The 18,150-nt window shown below is 41.6% G+C and overlaps 1 protein-coding gene across 2 annotated transcripts in view; it reads left to right on the top strand.

Moving 5' to 3' along the window:
* KIAA2012 (KIAA2012 ortholog) overlaps nucleotides 1-15,965 on the top strand; it is a 108,809-nt gene extending 92,844 nt beyond the window's left edge. For both annotated transcript variants that reach the window (XM_031451980.2, XM_064485099.1), the window contains 7 exons: nucleotides 182-347; nucleotides 7,787-7,901; nucleotides 9,155-9,486; nucleotides 11,481-11,683; nucleotides 12,443-12,615; nucleotides 13,425-13,644; nucleotides 15,447-15,965. In XM_031451980.2, coding sequence (XP_031307840.2) covers nucleotides 182-347; nucleotides 7,787-7,901; nucleotides 9,155-9,486; nucleotides 11,481-11,683; nucleotides 12,443-12,615; nucleotides 13,425-13,644; nucleotides 15,447-15,585 — 1,348 coding nt within the window. In that variant the 3' untranslated portion in view covers nucleotides 15,586-15,965. The remainder of the gene's footprint in view (nucleotides 1-181; nucleotides 348-7,786; nucleotides 7,902-9,154; nucleotides 9,487-11,480; nucleotides 11,684-12,442; nucleotides 12,616-13,424; nucleotides 13,645-15,446) is intronic.
* Nucleotides 15,966-18,150: the final 2,185 nt, after the last annotated feature.

Here is an 18,150-nt window from a genome sequence, read left to right as displayed (position 1 = left end):
GAGTGATTCAGATACATGCATATATTTTTTCTGGTTCTTTTCCTTTATAGGTTATTACAAGATATTGAATATAGTTCCCTGTGTTATACAGTAAATCCTTGTTGTTTATCTATTTTATATATAGTGGTGTGTACATCAGAGTTTTTCTTTAGTTTGGTCCTCTTGTTTTGCTTTTTCAAAGAGGCAGAGATTATAATGTGCACCATCTGCACAGAGGACCCCCAACACATGGGCCTTACTCCCCAGAGACGTTGGGTCCCATAGACACAGCTCTTCTTCCAAAAGGAAAAGAAGAGAAGACTGAACCAAGACTGTTCAAACAGCAGACACCAGCCAGCATCAGTCATGTGAGTGTAAACACCTAGGAGCTTGGTCCCAAACCCCACCTGGAAGGAGCTCCCATCAGGGCCACCAGGCACAGTTATACAGATTGCTTACTACACAAGGGCATCTGCAAAGGGGGGAAGTGGGAGCTGAAACCCACTCTGTGGTCCACTCACCATGCCCCGCACCCCAGCATTGGGCTGCATCCTTCTGAAGGGCGGGGTATCCATTCTAACTTCTACAAAGGTACTAAAAGGAAACTCAGTTTTCCTACACTCACATCACTTCTGACACCAAATGCATGAAGGTTTTTCCCACATGAACCAATTCTCCAGCTCTCCAGACACCAACTGGGTGTCCTACAATTCAACTCTGACACTACCCAGAGTTAGCACAGACCCCCCCAAGTTAAGGGCTCAGTCCCACATGCTTGCCCCACTTCAGACACCAATCACAAGTCCCAGGTGGTCACCTGTACTTCTGACTAACAAGCTATAAATAGGGGGTTCCTACGCCCCCCTCCTCAGATTCAATAATTTGCTAGAACAGCTCATAAACTTGAGAAACATTTACTTACTAGTACTGATTCATTACAAAGGATATTTTAAAGGATTACAAATGAACAGCCAGATGAAGAGATACATACGGCAAGGCCCAGAGGGTCCCAGGCACAGGAGCTTCTGTCTCCATGGAGTTTGGGGTGTGTCACCTCCCACATGGATGTATTCACCAACCCAGAAGCAATCTGAACTCCTTTGATTAGGGCTTTTATGGAGGCTTCATTACAAAAGCATAATTGATCAAATCACTGGCAAATGGTGATTAATGCAATTTCCAGCCCTTCTCCCTGCCTCTGAGGTGGGGGGAGGGGCAGGGGGCTCAAAGTTCCAACCCTCTAATCACATGGTTGGTTCACCTGGCAACCAGCCCCCTCCCCACTTTAGGGACTTTCCAAAATAACCTCATTAACATAATCCCAGGTGTGATTGAAAGGAGTTTGGGTTTGTTTGTTTTTTAACTGAAGTATAGTCAGTTTACTATGTTGTGTTAATTTCTGTTTACAGCATAATGACTCAGTTATACATATAGAAAGGGGTTTGCTGATACATAACAAAAAACACTCCTTTCAGTTTGGGATTAACAGATACGCATTACTATATATAAAATAGATAAACAACAAGGATCTACTGTAGAGCACAGAGAACTATATTCAATTTCTTGTAATGAGCCAAAATGGAAAACAAGCTGAAAATATATATGTGTATGTATGTATATGTATAACTGAATCGCTTTGCTGCAAACCTGAAACTAACATTGTAAACTGACTACACTTCAATAAAAAAAAAAAGGCACTCTTTTCATGTTTATGCTCCAGAAATCACAAGCATGCCTCGTTTTATTGCACTTCACTTTACTGCACTTGGCAGATAATGTGTTTTTACAAATTGAAGCTTTGTGGCAACCCTGCATCAAGCAAGTCTGCCAGCACATTTTTCCAACAGCATTCGCCCACTTCATGTCTCTGTAACATGTTAGCAATTCTCGCAACATTTCAAACTATTTTCATTAATATTATATTTGTTGTGGTGGTCTGTGATCAGTGATCATTGCTGCTACCATTGTAATTGTTTTAGGGCACCATGAACCATGCCCATATGAGATGGTGATCTTAACCAGTAAGTACATGTGTTCTGACTGCTCCACCTCCCTGTCCTCAATTCTCCCTAGTCCCTGAGACACAACAATATTGAAGTCAGGCCAATTAATAACCCTCTAAGTGTTCAAGTGAAGGGAAGTGTCTTACATTTTTCACTTTAAATCAAAACCTAGGAATGATTAACCTTAGTGAGAAAGGCATGTTGAAAGCTGAGAGAGGCCGAAAAGCTAGGTCTCTTGTACCAGTTAGCCAAGTTGTGAATGCAAAGGAAAAGTTCTTGAAGGAAATAAGAAGTGTTACTCTGGAGAACACATGAACGATGATAAGAAAACAAAACAGTCTTATTGCTGACATGGAGGAAGTTTGACTGGTCTGGATAGAAGCTCAAACCAGCCACAATATTCCCTTAAGCCAAAGCCTAATCCAGAGCAAGGCCCGAACTCTCTTCAATTCTGTGAAGGCTGAGGGAGGTGAGGAAGCTGCAGAAGAAGAGTTTGAAGCTGGCAGAGGTTGTTCACTAGGTTTAAGACAAGAAGCTGTCTCCATAACAGAATAGTGCAAGGTAAAGCAACAAGTGCTGATGGAGAAGCTGCGGCAAGTTCTCCAGAAGATCTATCTCAGATCATTCATGAAGGTGGCTACACTAAGCAGCAGAGTTTCAGTGTCATGAAACAGCCTTATGTTGAAAGAAGATGCCATCCAGGACTTTCAGAGCTAGAGTGAAGTCAATGCCTGGCTTTAAATCTTCAAAAGACAGACTGACTCTCTTGTTAGGGGCTAATGCAACTGGTGACTTGCGGTTGAGGCCAATGCTCATTTACCATTCTAAAAATCCTAGGGCCCTTAAGAATTATACCAAATCAACTTTGCCTGTGCTCTCTAAGTGGAAGAACAAAGCCTGGATGACAGCATATCCGTTAACAACATAGTTTACTGAGTATTTTAAGCCCACTGTTGAGATATACTGCTCAGGAAAAAAAGATTCCTTTCAAAACATTACTGCTCATTGACAATGCACCTGGTCACCAAGGAGCTCTGACGGAGATGTGTAAGATTAATGTTGTTTCCATGCTGCCGACACAGCATTCTGCAGCACAGATCAAGGGGTCATTTTAACTTCCAAGTCTTATTTTTTAAGAAATACATTTTGTGACTTCTGGTCAAATTGGCAGAGTAGTGGGACCACGAGCTCGCCTCTCCTCACGACTACAACAAAACCACAACTGACTGCTGAACAACTATTGGGGAAAAAAAGACTAGAACCCAGCAAAAAAGATCTTTATCAACTGGAAACATAAAGAGGGAACCACAGCGGGATGGTAGAAGGGCTATGCTCATGATATAATCGGACCCCATACCCTCTGGGTGGGTGACACACAAGCTGGAGAATAGTTAAGTTGCAGAGGCCCTCCCACAGGAGTCAGAGTTCTGAGCCCCATGACAGGCTCCCCAGCCAGGAGTTCTGGCGCTGGGAAGAAGATGAAGGATTGAAGGCCAGTGGGGCTGAACTCCAGGAGCCCCACGGGACTGGGGGAAACAGAGACTTCACTCTCTTGGGAAGTGCACACAGAATCTCGTGTGAGCCACGTCCAAGGGCAGAGGCAGTACTTTCACAGGAACCTGGACCAGACCTGCCTGATGGTCTTGGAAGTTCTCCTAGGAAGGTAAGGGATAGCTGCAGGTCACTCAGGGGACATAAAAGCTGGTGGTGGACATCCTGGGAGTGTTCATCTACATGAGCTTTCCTGGAGGCTGACATCTCAATTGGATCATTAGCACCAAGACCTGGCCCCACCCAACAGCCTGTAGGCTTTAGGGCTGGGAAGCCTCAGGCCAGACAACATACTGGGTGGGAACACAGCCCCACCCATCAGCGGACTTCCTGAGCCAGACTCCTCTAGACATGGCCCTACATGCCAGAGGTCCAGGACCAAGCTTCACCCAGCAGTGGGCAGGCACCGGCTCCTCCTGCCAGGAACCCTGCATAAGCCTCTAGTCCAGCCTCATCCACCATAGGGCAGATAACAGAAATAAGAAAACAACAATCCCAAAGCCTGTGGAAGGAATCCACAAACACAGGCCAGACTCTACACTGGGACTGGCTGGACCCTGGCCCTTAGGTGGCAAGAGAGAAGTGTACTGCCGGGACACATAGGACATCTCCCACAGAGGGCCACTTCTCTAAGATCAAGAATGTAACTAACCTACCAAAAAAAAAAAAAAGAATGTAACTAACCTACCTAAAAATACAAATAGAAAGATAGACAATATGAGGCGTCAGAGGAATATCTTCCAGGCCAAAGCAAAAGATAAAAATCCCAGAAGAAGTAAGTGATGAGGAGATAGGCATTTAATCTGAGAAAGAGTTTAAAGTAATGATGGCCAAGATGTTCAGAGAACTCAAGAGGAGTATAGATGTACAGAGCACAGTTTTTAACAGAGCTGGAAAATATAAAGAATACCCAAACAGAGTTAAAGAATAAAATCACTGAAATGAATAACACAGTAGAAGGAACCAGGAATAAACTAAATGAGGCAGAAGACCAGATCAGTGAGCTAATTAGTGGAAATCACTGACAAATTAGTGGAAATCACTACTGCAGAACAGGAAAAAAAAAAAAGACTGAAAAGAAATGAGGATAGTTTAAGAGAACTCTGGGACAACATGAAGCACACTAATATTTGCACTGTAGGAGGTCCCAGAAAGAGAACAGAGAGAGAAAGGACCTGAGAAAATTTTTGTAGAGATAATAACCATTAACTTCCCTAACTTGGGGAAGAAAACAGCCCCCCAAATCCAGGAAGCACAGAGAGTTCCACACAGGATCAACCCAAAGAGGAACAACCAAGGCACATAGTAATCAAACTGACAAAAATTAAGGATAAGGAGAAAATATTAAAATCAGCAACAGAAAAGCAACACATAGCATACAAGGGAACTCCCATAAGGTTATCAGCTGATTTTTCAGCAGAAACTCTACAGGCCAGAAAGGAGTGGCACAATATATTTAAAGTAATGAAAGGGAAGAACTTACAACCAAGAATTCTCTATCCAGCAAGGCTCTGCTTCAGATTTGAGGAGAAATCAAAAGCTTCACAGATAAACAAAAGCTAAAAGAATTCAGCACTACCAAACCAGTGCTACAATAAGTATTAAAAGAACTTCTCTCGTCATCAAACCACAAGAAATAAGAACAAAAAGAAGAAAGAGAGAAAAAAAAAAAACCTACAAAAGATTGCTTTGGCAATTCAGAGTCTTTTATGATTCCATATAAATTTTGGAATTGTTCTGGTTCTGTGAAAAATGCCATGGGTATTTTGACAGGGGTTGCATTGGATCTGTAGATTGCTTTGGGTACTCTGGCCATTTTGATAATGCTGATTCTTCCAATCCAAGAGCACAAGATATCTTTCCATTTCTTTGTATCATATTCAATTTCTTTCATCAGTGTTTTACAGTTTTCAGAGTATAGGTAACCTCCTTGGTTAGGTTTATGTCTAGGTATTTTGTTGCTGTTTTTGGTGGAGGAGGTAATTAAGTTCTTTAATTGATTTGTCTTTTTTTTTTTAATGGAGGTACTGGGGATTGAACCCAGGACCTTGTGTATGCTAGATAGGCACTCTACCACTGAGCTATACCCTCCCCCTGGTATTGTGTTGTTTTTGATGCAATGGAAATGTTTATGCCAGCTATAAAATTCTGGTTTTTGAAGTGAAAAAAAAAAGTGAATGGAGGGCCACATATGGCAAAATATCCTTCTTTTTTATGGGTGAGTTGTATTTCATTGCATATATGTGCTACATCTTCTTTATCCATTCATCTATTGATATGCATTCGGAATGTTTCCATGTCTTGGCAATTGTAAGTGGTGCTGCTGTTAATAGCAGGGTGTATGTGTCTTTTTGAATTAATGTTTTTGTTTTCCTCAGGTGTATACCCAGGAGTGGAGTTGCTGGGCCATGTGGTGGTTCTGTTTCAGGGTTTTTGAGATAGCTCCATAGTGTTTTCCATAGTGGCTGCACCAATTTACATTCCTACCAACAATGTACGAGTGTTCCCTTTTCTCCACATCCTTGCCAACATTTGTTACCTGTGTTCTTTTTGACAATGGCCATTCTGACAGGTGTGAGATGGTGTCTCATTGTGGTTTTGATTTGCATTTCCCTGATATTGAGCGACTTTTCATATTCCTGTTGGCCATCTGCATTTCCTCTTTTGGAAAAATGTCTGTTCAGTTCTTCTGCCCATATTTTAAATGGGTTGTTTGTTTGCTTGCTTTTTAATTTATGTACAGTTGATTAAAAAAACAAAGAAATACATTTTGTAAGGCTGTAGCTGCCATATATAGTGAGTCCTCTGATGGATCTGGGCAAAGTCAATTGAAAACCCTCTGGAAAGAATTCAGCATTCTGGATGCCATTAAGACCATTTGTGATTCATGGAAAGATGTCAAAACATCAACATTAACAGGAGTTTGGAAGAAGCTGATTCCAATCCTTATGGATGACGTCAAGGGATTCAAGATTTCAGTAGAGGAAGTAACTATAGATGTGGTGAAATTAGCAAGAAAACTAGAATTAGAAGCAGAGCCTGAATAGGGGCAATCTCATGATAAAACTTGAACATATGAAAAGTTGGTTCTTACGGATCAGCAAAGAAAGTGGTTGCTTGAGATGAAATCTACTCCTAGTGAAGATTGTTGAAATGACAAAGGATTTAGAATATTACATAAATTTAGTTAATATAGCAGTGGCAGGGTTTGAGAGGATTGATTTCAATTTTGAAAGAAGTTCTACTGTGGGTAAAATGCAATAAATAGTGTGGCATGCTACCAAGAAATCACTCATGAAAGGAAGTGTCAATCAATGTGGCAAACGTCATTGTCTTATTTTAAGAAATTGCTAAAGCTACCACAACCATCATCAGCCACCATCGTGATCAGTCAGCAACTATCAACATGAAGACAAGATCCTCTACCAGCAAAAAAATTATGACTCGCTGAAGGCTCAGATGATGGTTAGCATTTTTTAGCAATGAAGCATTTTTTAATTCAGGTATGTACGTTTTCAGACATAACACAATTGCACACTTCATTGACTATACGTAAGTAAACAAAACTTACATATGTCCTGGGAAACAAAAATATTCATGTGATTTGCTTTATTCCGATAGTCACATTATTTAAAGTGGTCTAGACTCAAACCCACAATATCTCTGAGGTATGTGTGTACAAGGGTTTTAGGAGCTCATGTCAGAGGCTCAGGATGAAGACCAAATATATATTTCTATTATGTCACATAATCACAGTACTAAGCGGGAAGTCATGGCCCTCTGCCATCCCTCTTAGGAAGAAACTCCTATTGTTCCAGCCTATGGGGAAAGGTGAAGACTGACATGCCTTCAAATGCTTGAAGTTTCCCAAAAGCTACCAAATGATGCAGCAGTGAATAAAGCTGGCTTTGATTAAACTAGTTAACCATTGATCATGGCAACATCAATCTATCAAAGTTGAAAATTGCTTCACTTTGATCCAGCTCTGTAGATCATGGTTTAGCATCAAAAAAGGGGGGCAGATCATAAAGCATATTCTATTTCTCTTTTCTCCTATGAAATTATATCAAAAGCTGAAACATAGGATCTCCCCACTAGATCCACACTAAGACTCACTCTCCTGCTTCATCTGGAACCCACATGAATTCCACTCTAAGCCATTCTGTCTTGTTCAACATAATCTTCATTTGATGGTTCTTTTCCCTTGCTTTCTACACATATCATGGTCTCTTTCCTTAATTTTTCATCTTTAGGAGATGGAACTGATTGACAAAGCCAAGAGAAAGAAAAGAACCAAGACAGATAAGTCCAAGGAGCCCAAGGGTGAGAGAGAAGGAAAGATCCATAGGGAAGCAGAGGCCGCTGTCGGTAAGGGACCACTGAGAAGACACCTAATGGGGGCCAGGAGGTGTCACAGAGAATCAGCATGGATCCAATGGAACCAATATGTTTTGAGTCTCCTTGACTACCACAGCTAAGATGGTGTTGCAGCCTTACTTCCTGTCAGCATCTTAGGAAACAGGGATAGAGGAAACTGGGGGTGCCTAGAGACCTGTGATCAACAAGAGAGAAAATTGTAATACTAATACTAGCACCTATTAAATTGAGCACCCACTGTATTAGGAGCTCTGCATTTATAACATCATGAAATCACCACAACATCTCCATAAGTGCTATTATTATATCATGTATCATATAACCTGAGAGAGGTTGGGTGACTTGCGTAACATCAAACAGATCAAACAGTAAAGTGGTAGACCCAGGGTCTGGACATGCCATTTGATTCCAAACTCATGCCTCACAAACAAACACTGCCTCTGTGAATAATAACTATATCATTATCTGAGAATTGGGCCGTGAGAGCATTTGGGAAGGGGAAGATTGCAACATGCTCTGAATGGTGACCCCAGCTACCATTTTTCTTCTTGGTTCCCTGTGTTGAATCTTACAAGGAGTTCAGGTTCCTGTGCTTCTGAAGACTTTTTCTTTTACCTAAAACCTACATCCATTCTTTCCCGGCCGCATGACTCAGAAGACCTTGGAGACAAATCAAAGGCTTTCAGAAAGGATGACATTGGATAGTCTCCTGGGCCAGATTTGTTTTTGAGGTTTTCTTTATAAAGTCTTGCTCAGTTTACATTGTTGCAGCCCATGACTTGGGTAGCACTGGCAAGACTGGAAAAGGAAATACTTGTGGCCACCAGAAGTGAATTGAGGATGAGTATGGAAGGTTTAAATTTTGCCAGGTTACAAAGCAGCAACCTCAAGCTAGACTCTCGAGGCATGGTTTTCCAACTGCGTCTACGGGTCTCCCCTCCAGAGAGTCTCACTCCCACCATAGGTTAGAGTGAAACAACTTTTTCAATAGAAAGATTGCTGAATTACAGTTGATCCAAATAGGATAAGGCAATTTCTCAAAGGGTGGTTCTGTGGACTACTCTTCTCAAAACACTTGGAGTGGTTGTTAAAATGCAGATTCCAACAGAATCAAACTCTAGGAGTGGGGCTCAGGAATCTGCACCCAGATGGTTCCATTCACACGGAAGTTTAAAAGTTATTGAAAAGGATGCAGAGATCACGTTTACTTAGCTATGTCTCTATCCCTGATTGTTCTCCCCCAGGAAAGCCAAAGGAATCAAAGGCTGAAAAGAAATCAGAGCCAATTCACAAGGGAAAAAAAACAGGAGCCAAAAGGAAAAGGATACGAAAGGAAAGGAATCTGGAAATGGCAGCAGAGCTGAGCGGGCCTGATGTCATTAACTCTGCGGAAACTAAAGACACCTCAGATGGAGGTTTCTTCTCTTCCGTGATAGAGGATCCCTGGCTTTCTTCCAAATTTGATGCTCCTGAGAGTCAAGTTTCTATAGATGCAAGGTCATCACCTACCCAGACTGCAGCTGTCACTGGAAACATGGTATCTGAAGAAGAGAGAAGCCATGAGGACCCTTCCAAGGTAGGGTCCAATATTCTCAACTTGGCCAGAGGGATTTCTGTCCTCACTGGTACCACTGCAAAGGCAGGAAAAACTGCCCCAAATTATATTGCAGTTACTGAAACAGCTCTCCTATATAATTGCTTTATTTGTTCTACTTTGTTACCTTCTGACCTTTTAAGAAGCTGGACCTGATCAAAGACACAGGATGGCAAAGCCCCCCTGCAATGATGCATTTTGTGAGGTTCCCTAACTGCCAGGGCATGTACTCACCCTTTCCTTAAAAAGCAGGAAGTTAGCACAGCACCCATCTGTAACAGATACAGGCCTCACAGTTACAGGGAAAGCTGGATTTGGGCCTTAGAGACAAGCATGTATCTTTGACTTGGCCTGGAACACATGAATTGCCTGCCTCCCAAAGATTGTAGAAATTCTTCCATTTTTCATCTGCTTTTCTGTGGCACACAGCTGAGCCACAGGCAACTTATACACACACATCTATCTGCCTTGACAATGTGCTTTTTGCATGTAAGTGTCATTTTGTTCTAATGTTTTGATTCTGATGTTGAGTATTTAAGAGAAAAATTGAGTGAGTATAAGGAAAATTACCCTTGAAAATCTCAGCAATTCACCAAAAATAATACCATACAGATATATCTCTCAATAAGGCCAACACAGCCAATTTTTCCTCTACTGTTGGAATAAGTCACTATTTCTTCCATTGAGATCCAGGTGCTGAACTAACTCTGTTTTGAGGTCTTGTACAAAAAAAAAAAAAAAAAAGTATCTTTAAACACTGCAAAAGTACCCACAACTAAAGCACTATGGTTAAAATCACGTAAGTTCCATGCAAATATGGTCCAATTCTGCTGAACTTTATTTACTCTTTATAGCCACACTTGTGAGCCAGGTATGATTAGTCCCATTTTACAGACCTAGCAGCTGAGGCTTCAGGGAGTTAGATGTCTGTTGCCAGAAGTTACACAACCATCAGGTGGTAGAGCCAAGACTTAAACTCAGTTCTATCGACTCCAAAATCAAAATTCTTGTCACTGTTTTAAATTATTATGTATTATTTATTTTACAGCCCAACAAGATTTTTCCTTTATAGTTCTCAATCTTCCCAGCCGCCTCTTCTACAGAATTCTGCTCTATACAGCAGATGAAAATTTTAAGCTGTGGGCAGAACTTTTCTAAGCCAGAATTTCTAAATTTATTCTGATTTCAGAATTTCTGGATTTTTTGTCAAGCCACAGTATGGTGCTGCCTCTGCAAAGGCTAAAAAACAAGGGAGTGTCCACCCCAAGTTCGATACACAGAGTTCCCATGGAAGAGTTGCATTTCAAGTTTCCCCTCATGGGCATATTTCTGACTGAGGCAGAGGTATCAGGAAGAAAAAGAAAGTTAAGACAACTTTTACATAAACTGAGAGAACCTTTCATTGAAAAAGCAGATTTGCATAGGATTAAATACGAATCTGAATCTGACTCCTAAGACTGCCCCTAAAAACAGCCTATGTCTAAAACCTGTGTTTCTCAGCCCTGGCTTCAGGTTAGAATCACCTCAAGGTACTTTTTAAAACCACCAATGCCTCCCACCTACGTTTTCTTATTTAATTGGTCTGGGTGGGGCCTTAACTTCAAGTAATTTTTAGAAGCTCCTTGGGCAATCGATTCTAAAGCACATCTGGATGGACAACGTACCAGACATTATGTTGGCATTTTCACTATTTCAGTTAATTCTGGTAATAGCCAAGAAGAAGACAATATCAGAGAAAGTAAGTTGTGATCCCCAAATTCTGAAACAAGAGAGACTTGGATCCAAGTCAGTCAGACCCCAGAGCCCAGCCAGGCCAGTGGTGGCAGAGTTTATACGGCTGTGGTCAGAGGGTGGAAACCACTTAATCTCGGATGAGAGGCAACATGGTGCAGGATGGAGGAGGGCTCGCTGCTGAGACAAGGCTTACCGTGATGACCACGCTGTCCCTTGCACTAAGAACTGCTCTGGTTCCGTAGGCCCTCCTCACTAAGAGGGAGCAAGAGAGAGCTTCCCGGGACAGGCTGCGAGCAGAGCGGGCCCACATGAGACGGCTGGAGGTGGAGAGGAAGAGAAGGGAGCAGGAGGAGCAGAGGCGGCTCCAGCAGGAGCAGCTGGAGAGGGCAGAGAAGATGAAGGAGGAGCTGGAGCTGGAGCAGCGAATCCGCGCGGAAGAGATCCGGTGGGTGGGACAGCCACCGAGGCCACAGCCCTGTTAGAAAGCAGAAGACAAAGGCAAGGGTTGACCTCCGTTAGGGAAAAAGTAGGTTCTGAAGCTCATGCGCTCAAGTAAATCAGCATGTCCCATTTTTCTCCATCCCCGGTAACCCCAGGAACAACCTGGACCACAGATGTTGTGTCTTAAACCATCAGGGGTACTCCAGATAGATGTTCACAGGATACTCCTGGGAGGGCTTTGAGATCCAGTCCAGCAAATATTTGTTGCACCCCTTGCCACGTTGTCTGCCTTGCGCTAAGCCCTTCCATTGGCCTGGACTCACTCAATCTTCTCAACAACGCTGTGAGACAGGAATTTCAGAATCCACTTGATAAGCATAGCAGATGAAGCTCTGGGAACTTAAGGCCTCCACCCCAGATCCCAGTGCTGTGCTGAAACGTCCCGGCTTCTAGTTCCAGGTCTGTTGTGTTCTGCTCTTCAGTCAGACTTCCCTCAAAATACAAGTCTCAGCAGGGAGAGTATAGCTCTAGTAGTAGAGTGCATGCGTAGTATGCATGAGGTCCTGGGTTCAATTCCCCAGCACCTCCTCTAAAAATAAATAAGCCTAATTACCTCCCCCTGGAAAAAACAATACCAGTCTCCTCTGAATGGGGTGCTGTGTGGCCTGCAGCCTGCAAAGCCTCCACTAGAGGCACCCCTCGTCCCATCATGGCATCCCAGTGTTTTCTGCCATCTCCCTGACCAATCTGTGGCTTTTCTCAGCTTGAGGAAGCAGAAGCTCGAAGAAGAAAGGCAGCGGCAGGCGGAGGAGGAGAGAAAGCAGTGGCTTCAGTTGCAGATGGCCCGGGAGAGAGCGCGGCAGCAGCAGGAGGAGCTCCGCAGGAAACTGCAGGACCTGCAGAGGAAAAAGCAGCAGGAGGAAGCTGAGAGGGCTGGTGAGGGGGGCTCTGGAGCGCTCTGCATCTCCTGTCTACTCGGACAGAAATATTTTTATCTCACTGTGGGTGTTCATTTGATTCTCCCCAGAGTTATTCCTATCCGAGGTCTCAGTGTGAGCACTCTAAATGGATACGCTCACTTTTTTTCAAGGTGATTAACATGTGACTCTAGTGAGCTGAGATGGGACATCAAAATTAGAAAAACTCGCTGTGCAAATGACTCTTGGGTCCCACTCCCCATTCAGTAATCTCCTGGGGTGGGGCCCGCCCCTCCCCTCCCCTCCCCGGCTGCCGTTGCAGCACTGCTCAGGAGCCCCTAAACAGAGACATACCCTTGTATCTTTCCCTAGCAGGTGAAAAGGAACATCTGTATAGCTTCAGGGCAGGCTTTCAGGTGCTGATATATGGTATCTCTACAATCTCAAGTTTGAGGAATAGGAAGCAACTTCAGCAGATGACACTCTTTAGACTGGTCAGTCCAGCTGAGTAAGCACCAGGTTTTCTCCAGACCCTGCTCTGATGCCCATCCCCAACCCATCTGCATACCACCCATGAGCATACCAGGTTCTGGAAAATTCTCCCTCAACATTTTGTGTTAATTGCATAGAGTAGGTGCTTGATAATGGGCTTAAATTAATAAATGAACCCCGGGGTAATCCCCACAGAGGATCTGGCAACCTGCTTGCAGGTAAGCTGCAGAGTATCTCATTGGGAGTCCCTGGGAGTGACAGGTTTGAGAGTTGGAGCAGAGAATTGTTTCCTCCAGTGAGACCCCTGCTGAGCCTACCCACTTTTCTGTTCTGCAGAGGCAGAGAAGCAAAGGCAGAAGGAATTGGAAATGCAGTTAGCAGAAGAACAAAGGCGCCTGATGGAAATGGCTGAAGAAGAACGGCTGGAGTACCAGCGGCAGAAACAGGAAGCAGAGGAGAAGGCTCGGCTGGAAGCAGAGGAGAGACAGCAAAAGGAAGAGGAAGCAGCAAGACTGGCTTTGGAGGAAGCCATGAAACAAGCCCAGGAACAAGCCAGGTACTCAGTAATTGGGCCGCAGTTGCCATGGGGAGATTGTTCAAGGGCTTGACTGCCTGCTGCCGGTACCAGCCTTGCACTGCCTTTGGACAAGTGACGTTTTCCCACTTCCGAAAAGCATGGTTTGGAAGAAACTGAAAAACAGATTCTTTTGCTGCAAATGTCACAAAATTTCTTCATGGTTTATATAACTCGTATTGAACCCAGAAAGGAGTTAGAGTTCATCTACCTCAACCCTCTGGTTTACAGATGTGAAGGGTGAGCCCCAGAAAGAAGGATCTTGATCAGGGCTAACAGTGAGTTAGGGACAGTGTCAGGACCAGATCTAATACCCCCTGATTCTGCACCATTGCCTTTCTCAGTATTTATTCGGTACCTATTATGTGCCGAACACTATTCTGGACACTGGGAATTCAGAAGTAAGCAAGACAGATGTCTCTTCTCCCATGGGGTGGGGGTGTGGAGACAGACTCTAAGCAAATAAATATAAAGTTTTTTTAAGCTGGCAATGTTATTCAGAAAAATTTTAAAGATTGCAGGGGGCTAAGTTTAAATGCGTTGGCCAGGGCAAAACCTCTAAGAGGTGATATATAAGGTAAAACCTGAATGACAAAGAGTTAGCCACATAAACACTGGAAGAAAAATATCCCAGCAAGTAAATAATTAAGTGTAAAGGTTCAAAGAAACAGATGAGGCTGGCATGGTGGAAGAATAAAATAAAGTCAGCATGGGTGGAATGAAGTGAACAAGGCACAAAGAATACTTCCAGACGAGGTCAGAGAGGTAGGCCTTGTTAGGAGAAAATGCACAGAATCAGCCATCAGGGGCCAACAGCATTTCCCCATTCATTCTCTTACAACAGTAATGATCACTGCATTTTTCTGATAATAGACTCTCTTGAGTAATGTGGTTTCAACTGACTGTTTAAAAACTAGGTCCTCTAGAAGCAACAGATGGTCATCCCTCTTTAGAACCATCAAAAGAAGCCCACACAGAAAACCATGTAACTTATATCTCAACTGTAAACAGTTTACCCCTTGAGATTTATTTTCTACAACTTAAGCTGAATCTAGGCTATTAAACACTCTTTAGGGGACCAGAAAAAGAAGCCAGAACAACTCTATCTCAAGGTTTTCCACCTAACCTTGAGTTGTTCTTCTCCTGGACGTTCCTCAACTGTCATGTGAATTACAATATAGATCATTAGGGAAGTCTTGATTCAATTTCAAAATTATGTATCCCATGTATCATAGCAGTAGGGCTGGGTTCATAAGTATTGAAACCAAAAGCTATTGAAGTCACAATAGTCCACAAAATGAAAACTCCCAAGTAATATGAGAGGAAGTTGAGCAGTTTTTTAAACAGTAATCCAAATAGCTGAAATCAGAAAACTAAGTAATTAAAGGGTTGTGTGAGGGGTAGAACTTCATTTCACTAAGGGTTAGGAGAACTTTATGCCAACCGGCTTGATTTTGCCTTGACTTGTGTGACATTGGCCCAGGTACTTCAACTTCTCTGCCCTGTTCCCTCACCTCTAAAACAAAGGAGTTCCATCCAGCAATTCGAGTTTAAGAACTGTTACACCTTTTCTCTTACTCTTCCACTAGGAGGCTCATGATGCTCTAAACCTCATATATAAAGTTACTAAATGAACAGAGTATGATCTTCCACTAAAATGCAAGGTGAATGGCCCCCGAGCCTAACTGGTGATTACTCAAATCCAAAATTCTTCTACTAGTTTATAAGGACAATTTCTAGGATGTTTAATCAGTGTTGGGATTGTGGGTTTTGTTTTTCCTTAGGCGAAAAGATGCTTTGAAGAAACATCTTCATTTCCATCAAGAACTCCATAAGGAAGCCAATAGCCTGCAGTGGACGCAGAACATTTCCAGACCATGGGTCTACTCTTACTTCCAGTTCCTACAAATGCCCAGACCTTAAGACTAGAAGAAAACCAAAAAGTAAGTTGGGAGGTGGTGACAGAAAAAGAGAAACTTCCTTCTATAATGAAGTTTCATACTGAGCCCAGTTAGTTCCATTCCATCTGGTTCACCTCACACCACACCTAAGTTCACTCTGGGATCTCCATCCCCACCACACATACTTTACTCAACCCAATTAAACTCTTCACTCACCTAAATCATTCATGTTCTCTAGAACCACATAAATCCAGAAGCTTTGGTGCCTAAAGTTGGCCAATAATTTCAGTAAGTTTCAGTTTAATTTAGCTAGACATTAACATAGTCTTAGGGTAATAAAAGTATTTCATTTCAGTCAATGTGTCTGAAAAAGTTGCATGTAAATGGAAATTCTCTAATGGAATAATTCTGAATTAGCTAAGAGCTAATTCATATATTCACATATTAAGAATTTTGCTATAATCTATAAGGCAAAGCCATCCATTTCACCCTAAGAATCTAAAATTTAATGTCTATTTAAAATAAGGTGATCACTTGATAAATGTTCATTTGAGCAAAATGAGCTGTTCTGCAATCCTATAAGTATATATTAAGAGCTGCACTGTCCAATGAAGAGCCATGTAAAGCTATTTAAATGTAAGTTTTAAAATATTCAGTTCTCCAGTCACTACCCACCTTTCAAGTGCTTTCAATAACCAGATGTGGCTAAGCTACCATATTGGACAGCACAGATATAGAACTTTTTTTTTTATCACCATAGCAAGTTCTATTGGACAGCACTGTATTCTAGAGTCCTGAAAATTAACCAATCTTGAGGTTTTGCTCCTAACTGTGCCTTAAAGAACCAACCACTCATAATTTCCCCATTTTAAAAATCACACTATCAGGGAAGTCTTGATTAGATAATTTGTCTTTAATATCTCTTTAACATCAATAAGTATCTGATAAGTATCTATCATAGAATGATCATTAAAGGGGGTGAAAGGGCTTTAGCAAACAAGATATATAAAAAGATATTAAAACAAGCAGTATCTGAATTTTCCCACGAATTTCCTTTGGCCCTATTCTGTACTTCACTGTCCACAGCTTAAGTCTAGTATTTGCAGATGATTCCCTCAAATTTCCCACTAATGCTTGTAAGGTATTTGCTTTCTACAGGAATTGCACTTCCACCATCCAGAGGTCAAGCTTAATTTTGATTCTGTACTGCTGTGTTATTGGACTTGCTTAGATTTGATGCTTATTTTCAACTCCTTGCTTTATGTAAGACAGAAATAAAATGGCCAAAAATGTTCAAAATACTGGCTATCATAGTGAATTTAAATATGTCACAAACTTTTTCTCACACTTGTCAACCCTATTTGCACATTCATTCAGTTCATTCAATAACTTAATCAGATAAGAAAGAAGCATCTCAAATAATTCAACCAAGAGAAGAAAGAACACGCAAGGAAACATCCTTGTGGGAGAAATTACCATTACTGATTTTATTTTCTCCCTTCTTGTACAAATTTAGGATGTTTCAGTCAAGCACCAGGTAGAGTGGCTACACTAAACGTTATTCAAATCCCTTTCAAAACTAATATTCTATTAAGTTGTTGCTGTGAAAGGCCTATTTTATCAACACTGCTGACCAGATAAGCACATTTTTAAGTTAGCCATAGCAGAATGCAGTGCATTTAGAAGAGCCCAATAAATAAGAAAATTATATCCCCAGTAGCTAAGCTAAAACACCTAAATGCTGAGAGCCTTCAGACAGAGATGCAAACAAAATTAAGATACCAAACTACATATTCACACATTCTGGATAGCTCAAACAGCCTATCAGGTTTGTTACTCAGGCCTGACAGAAGTACGCAACTCAGTGAGGACTTTCTAGAAATGGGCCTAATTCCTAGTCACCATTTAATATAATGAAAAATGCCAGGTGATGGTCTAAAAGCTCTAATTTACCTAGACTATATATATATAATACAAATAATTTTTTGGTTAGGGTCAAATATAAGAATTTATAAGGCAAGCCAATTATTTTTCAATAGGTGACTTAAGAAGGTACTCAGACTAACAGTTTATAAAATGCATTAGAGACAGGTATTATTTGTTCTCCTAAAGTAGTTAGATGACATTCTACTTGGGATAATATGAAACTGGATTATGTATATGCATAAACTGAATTTTGTGATTCATTAAGGAGTTAAAAGAAAAGTTAAGCCCTCTCATTAAGGAACTAATTTGGTATTTTAATTTTATGCAGTTTAAATAGAAGATATAAAGAAACAAAAGAAAATATAAACAAAATACCAAACCTTAACTAAGCAGAGAACATTTTGTAAATTGTTAAGGGAAAAACTGAAATTATCAATATCAATCAAGAATTTTTGGCGTGCCCATTTATTCAACATGATTGGGTAACTGTATCATACGTACGCATCATACAGGAATATCAAGTTTCTTAAAAAAACAGAACACTGAGTATTTAAGAATGTATTGTGGCCTTAATTGAATCCTTAATGCAGAAGGCACTTCAGTAACTTTCAGTGCTTCAAAGTCATGACCATCATCATCACTGTACAGTACTGAAGAAAAC

Source organism: Camelus dromedarius, chromosome 4 (assembly GCF_036321535.1).
Source record: "Camelus dromedarius isolate mCamDro1 chromosome 4, mCamDro1.pat, whole genome shotgun sequence".
In the NCBI taxonomy this organism is placed as follows: domain Eukaryota; kingdom Metazoa; phylum Chordata; class Mammalia; order Artiodactyla; family Camelidae; genus Camelus; species Camelus dromedarius.
The sequence above is the reverse complement of the archived record's forward strand: the minus strand, read 5'-3'. Positions and strand labels throughout refer to the sequence as shown.